Source organism: Henckelia pumila, chromosome 4, assembly GCF_033568475.1.
Source record: "Henckelia pumila isolate YLH828 chromosome 4, ASM3356847v2, whole genome shotgun sequence".
NCBI lineage: Eukaryota > Viridiplantae > Streptophyta > Magnoliopsida > Lamiales > Gesneriaceae > Henckelia > Henckelia pumila.
The window spans coordinates 40255611-40261863 of record NC_133123.1 but is presented as its reverse complement, the minus strand read 5'-3'; the positions used below and the strand labels follow the sequence as shown (position 1 = coordinate 40261863).

General features: G+C 32.1%; 1 protein-coding gene across 1 annotated transcript; it reads right to left on the bottom strand.

Annotated features, from left to right (window-relative positions):
* Positions 1-318: 318 nt before the first annotated feature.
* Positions 319-5793, bottom strand: LOC140867351 (abscisic acid 8'-hydroxylase 4-like). The gene is made up of 9 exons (XM_073272424.1): positions 5566-5793; positions 3704-4028; positions 3167-3316; positions 2827-3078; positions 2635-2721; positions 2090-2168; positions 1037-1143; positions 807-925; positions 319-636 (listed from the first exon to the last, which is right to left on the bottom strand). Exons 1-9 carry the CDS (start codon positions 5775-5777, stop codon positions 531-533), a joined length of 1437 nt encoding a protein of 478 aa, XP_073128525.1. The 5' UTR covers positions 5778-5793; the 3' UTR covers positions 319-530.
* Positions 5794-6253: the final 460 nt, after the last annotated feature.

The window sequence follows — 6253 nt, the reverse complement described above, 5'->3', positions numbered from 1 at the left end:
ATAAAAAATAATATTTTATTAATCGTATATCGGGCCTGCCATCTGCAAAAGATTGAATGTTAACGGAGGCCCAATGTTGATTATTATTAACTTTTTAATGACTTGTACATTGTCATTTTGATGGGAAAATATCCCCCGTCACAAAATTGGTATAAGTATAACATCGTATCAGCTTATACAGAAATTGAATATTGACGAACATCAATTAAACACATAAGATTTTTCCCGTGCCTAAAAATGAATCTCTATCTCAAAAATATTTGGAGCAAGCGTGAGACAATTAATCAAACCATCGATCAGTTTTCAAAATAGCTACATCGAAGCACCCATTCAAATTCTTTATAATTAAAAAACAACATTTTGACCGGTTACTCTCACAAAAACTCTCAAATACATGATTAATGAAAAATTCAACACACCCAAATAGAATATACACGCTTCATATTTGAAGACTTGTAACAAAATTGAACTTTATCACACACACACACACACCTGTGTGACACACACATTATATATATTTATAATATAGATTAAGGTTTGGAATCCAATCGTGTTAGCGTTATAGGACATCCGCTTTGTAATCTAGGAATATGTGCATTCCTTTCCAAGCTAGTATCATCATCATCAACATTCCACCTACGTACGCACACACAAGCGCAAGAATATTCATTATATATGGAAAATAATTTCTAAAAATTAATTATAGCATTTCTTAATCTATACATGTAACATAATTAGGCCACCAAATAACGTGAAGTCATTTTCATTGTTAATGAAATGCATGTGTTTACAATGCGTGGACTTACGTGTATCCGCCGGCGAGTCGGTGCAAGAACACTAACATGGTCACCTTTGCCATATTTATACCCAAACATGTCCGGGGTCCGGACCCGAATGGTATGTAGCTGTATGGCTTCTGCATGTCCTGAGAATAACAAGAAACAAACAATTAATATAAGCTCTTAAATCGCTAAAACAAATTAAATGAGAGATCTCAAGTTAATCATATCACACGAGTACGTATATATAGTATTACATCGAATCTTGAGGGATTGAAACACATGGGTTGCGTGTATATCGCAGGGTCGTAATGTATATGAGTTGCATCAATGTTCACTTTCCAGCCTTTCTTTATCTCAAAACCTGTGAATTGGAGGATCAGAATTAAACATAATCAGTGGATTATATATATGTTCAATATTTTTCAAACATAGAATTAAAAAGGAAAACCATTTCTCCTCATTTCATTTTCAATTTCTTCCCCTCTATTTTAATCTTATTTTACCAATTGTCTCATAAAAATTTATTTAAAATTTAAATTTTGAGAGATCAAAAAAAATATTTATTTATGTTTGAAAAATAAATTGTTTGACAGTTTTTAACCAAATTATAAATATGTTGAGTCATCCTAAATTGTTTTTTTAAAAATATATATATGATTATCATGATCTGAAATACTAAAATATCCTCACAAATTTATATATATACCAACACACACACACACACACACTCATTATCCATAAACAAAATAGTAGTTAGATGTGCACGAATAAAATTGTATGGTTTTCAAATTATCACGCCCCTTTTATGACGGGTAATGCTACATATACACGGAATATTACACGTTGGGTTACACATTATACACTTAAAATTACATGATTATCGATACACTTTATTTGAAAAAAATCTTTCAAAAATACATGTAGGATAATCATAATGTGTAAAACTCTGAACATGTAGCATTACCCATGTATGATTATGACTGTAAAACGATCTCAACAATTTAAACTCGATTATGGTAGATGAGATTCTAGCATATGAGTAATACTCAAACCATACATCCAACGGTTCGTATTTTTACACATATGCGTAATTAATTATATATTGTTGACGTGGCAAATCATGGGACATTAGATCTATCATTGGGGTATTACATATATGTTAGGTTGAAATCTACCATCGATTATCTTATTTTATACACTCCTAAATCATCTTATACATATAGAAGTTTATTTGTAACGTATTATAATCAATATGTTTAGCATAACCCCCATCATAACTTGCCCTGAAATTTTTGTACCAACCTTACCTTCAATAGTGCAGTCATGAAGTGCAACACGAGGATACCACAACAATACATTAGCCATCCTCAAAGTCTCTTTGACAACCTAAACAAGAACGCCATATCATATACATATATACACATGTTTTCATGATATATTTCATGTTGAACAGAAATACATAAATAGCAAATTTTGGGAAAATGATCATTTTGGTTTTCTAAGTTATCATATTTTCTGTTCTTTTCTAACTTTTCAAAGTTGAGTTTTAGTACTCCATCTTTGCTTTTTGTTGGTTTTTAGTCCTATTTAATTACCAGAGTACTGACATAACTTCGGAGACATTAGCAATATTTCGATGTCATATCAGCATTTTTTGATATCGCGTAAGCAGTACTCCAATGAAATCAAATAAGGCTAAAGTATATTAATATCCAATTTTGACAAGTTAGATAACGAAAATAGAAAACATGACAACTTATATGACCTTTTCAATAATTTTTTTTCCTGTAAAATTTTTTTTTTTTAGCAAAACATGCAGCTGGTTTTTTAAAAAAAGTGTTACGTTTCTAACTTTTGAACCGTAAGACATGCTCATCAGATCTTCATATTTAAGTAAAGCTCCAACTGGTTTTCTCCCAAGTATCGACAATTGTTCCTCCTGCACCATGATCACAAATTAACCTTCATCAATGCTAAAACGTAACATTTCCATTCATGTTAATGCATGTGAGCAAATTTTCAATCAGCAAAATTAAAGTACTACCCTTAGCCTGTCCTGAACTTGTTTATTTTCATCCAAAAACTTGACACACCACATTATGGCAGCTGCGGTGGTGCTCTGCCCCGCTATTATCATGGTCAGTAGATTATCCATTATCTCTTCATCGTCGAGCCTTTCGTTCCGAGGATACGAATCTCTTTGCAGCATGGATTGCAGAAAATCGTCCCCAGTTTCCTGTCCATTCCGCCTCCTGGTAATCTTTGCTTTCAGGGTTTCCAGTATCCTTTTGCGAGCCTGCAGCATATATACTTAGCTTTTGTACAACGTACCTTACTTTTAGTTGTTTGAATTTCCATCCTTATAAATTAATCTGTTGACTTACCTTCATGCCACTGTAGTATCTCGTGCCGGGTAACATAATGGGAAACGATAGCATTGCATCGGCAACAACTGTGACATCCCTCTCGAGTCGTTCGAGCGTGGATGCATCCGTGATACTCATCAGCATATCACAGATACCGTCAAATGCAACCTGTACGTACGTGTATATATATTCACTAGCACGATTAGAGTCCTGATCGCAAAATTAAAGGCTCCGACTGGTTCGTGGGTTCGCCGCATATCTCACTTGGCATTCGATAAGGAGATGCCCCTATTTTCGGAACATCGTCCCTATTGAAGTAGTGTGTAATTTGAGCAAAGATAATAGTTGTGAACATGGTGGCCTAGATCTATTGAAGCTGTTTGTGTAATTTTTAAGAGACTTGAAAAAAGATGTTTGAGATATATTTACGCAAGTCTTGAACTAAAAAATGCATGGAATCAATTGTTGGTAACCAACAAAAGTACTCCTATATATATACAATTTGACACATGATTCTTCAATTTCCATATATCAATGATATAAATGGTTACGTACCTTCATAGTGAATTCAAGTACCCTGAAGCTTTTTCCAGCTCTTTCTAATCTTTCTAATCTCGCACACAATTCGCGATCAAATTTCTGGACGAACTTGGATACGGACTTCATGGAGAAAGGATCTGAGAGCAGTCGCCTCATGCGTCCATGTATTTCATGCGGAACACGGAGTAAACTTTTGTTTCCAACCATGTCTCCCATGGATTTTAAGTACCCTTTGTTGAACATCACAAAATCATTGGCAAATACTGCCTTTGCACCCTCGACGGTCGGAACATATACGTGGACATTACCAAATAATCTCGTTTTGAACCACTCTCCATACCTGGTTTAATTTTATCCAACAACATACTTGTCAAATTTTTTTTTTTTTGAGTTGCATGGGGTTTTGTTATAATCAAGTCTCCAACCCGAAATTTCGTCGCATAATTGTCATGGGCTATAAGACATGATCAGCTATCATGAACTATATACTAGCTTTTCACTAGGGGCATATCCAGAATTTTTTTCTTTAAGGGGCTTCACATATAAATTATAAAAAAAAACTAAAAATTTGGAAAATCTAAAATCTTCAATTCAAAATAATATAAGCAAAACAAACATAAAAAGTAGTACTCCTTTTTTACATATCTTTCAATTTGTCTATCATTGCAAACATAAAAAAAAATCATTTAGCAACATAATATTTTTTCCTATAAAAATAAAAATCAAACAATGACTTATTGCCTAATATTAAAAATGAGAACAACTAACACTAAAAATCTTATAAAATTAAATATGATAGAATCTGTCAAACTCAATAAACAAACTAGGACATAATGACAAACATAAAAATTGAAGTCCAAAATAGCAGAACTCAAATTCAAGCAAATAATAGGCTACTAAAATTATCCCAAAATTAAGGCATAAATTAACATTACAAATTATAACCGAGATTTGTATAAATACATTAGTCATCATTCACGGCCATTAACATAGGAAGATTTAAGAAATCCTAAATTTGATAGAATAATATTAAACAAAATAAAATATAAAAAAGAAAATTGAAGATGACAAAAACGAGTAAACAAATCGTAAATAATTCTTTACCTGATGTTTAAGTTTATTTGGTGTGGTGATTACTGATTTGGTTTGATGATTTACGAAGAAATCAGAAAAGTTTGATTGTAGCAATTGAACACGCTGGTTTAGGTTTCTGTTTTTTTTTCTTCCGCCCATTTGATTTTTTTTTAATATAATTAGTTAATAATTGGGTAATATATGTATACCTATACTATTTTTTTTCTTGGGGCTTGCTGGGCTTAAGCCCAGTAAAACCCCTATAGGCGGTACGCCCTTGCTTTACACTTGATATTTACCTCAACAAAGGGATCGAACAAGCAGGGTGGTAGCTTAGGTAACCACTTTGTTTTCTCTATTTTGTATACATTAAATTTAGTTCATTTTGTGTGTTAACAATTTTAAAAATAAAAAGATACAAGCTAAACACATTAAAAAAATTGAGATATCAAAAAAATGCAATTTAGGCAAAAATAAAAATCTAACTAAGTTAAACGATACAATTTATAAAATAATCACGAATGCATAATTTATAACATTAAATAACAAACATGAAATTTAAAATAGTGTCATCAATACGTAATAATTTATTATATTATTTGATAAGTTCTTAAATAATTTTATTTTTCAATATATACCACAAATATGAATTAAAATTGATATGTATTATAGTTTATTTTATTAAATAAATAATATAAATATATAATAAAAAAATTATGAAAAATTGAGGGGGGTCCCTGTGCCCCCGGCCTGCGAACAAGCAACAACATAATTAACATATATATATATATATATATAATTACCTGGATCGTTGGAGTCGAACGAAATCATAGCAGCCTTTCGTGCTATTCGTGGCCGCAAGAAAAGCGAAGGTCTGGCCAAGAAAAGGGATGCCGAGTTTCCCAGGAATCTCACCTTTTCTCCTCGTTGAACTTAACCATGTGAGAACTAATAGTACTGCCAAACTTATAATTCCAATGAGTAAACTGAGCATAATAGGAAATGGGACAAACATGGTTAATGTGAAGTAAAGTTCAGTACAGACAAGGTTCTCGAGTCGTCAAATTAATAAGGATATGTGGTATTAATTAATCCATTGAAAGCATCGAAATCTCCGAGATTCTTTTTCAGGAAAAGACAAAAGGGTTTCGAGTCCATCTCGAGTTCTTCACATGTTTCGTTTAGGGTGTATTCAATGGAGGAGAATTGCTGACATTTAATTACTTTCATTGATTAATTTGAGGCTATGTTTGAAAATAATATCGTGTTTGGTTTGATTTTTAGGAATAAGATTAAGTAATGATTTAAATTTTTTTCCCCAAAAATACCCTTTACTGAATAATTAAATTAAAACCTACTTTTTTGTTTCTTCTCAAACATTTCCTCCGCGATATTACAGAAACACCTAGCCACCATTCTCGCTGAAGAGCATTTTACAGAAAGCAAAAAAATTTGGGATAGAAACGAATCATGGATGTTTAAGAACTCTCT

What these genes read in the sequence shown, in the direction of transcription:
- LOC140867351 (XM_073272424.1), bottom strand. Translation starts at nt 5,777, where the DNA reads ATGTTTGTCCCATTTCCTATTATGCTCAGTTTACTCATTGGAATTATA. An exon ending in GCATGTCTTACGGTTCAAAA is followed by an intron (nt 2,169 to 2,634) that starts GTTAGAAACGTA and finishes GTTCTTGTTTAG; the next exon opens with GTTGTCAAAGAGACTTTGAG. An exon ending in CGACTCGCCGGCGGATACAC is followed by an intron (nt 637 to 806) that starts GTAAGTCCACGC and finishes GTGCGTACGTAG; the next exon opens with GTGGAATGTTGATGATGATG.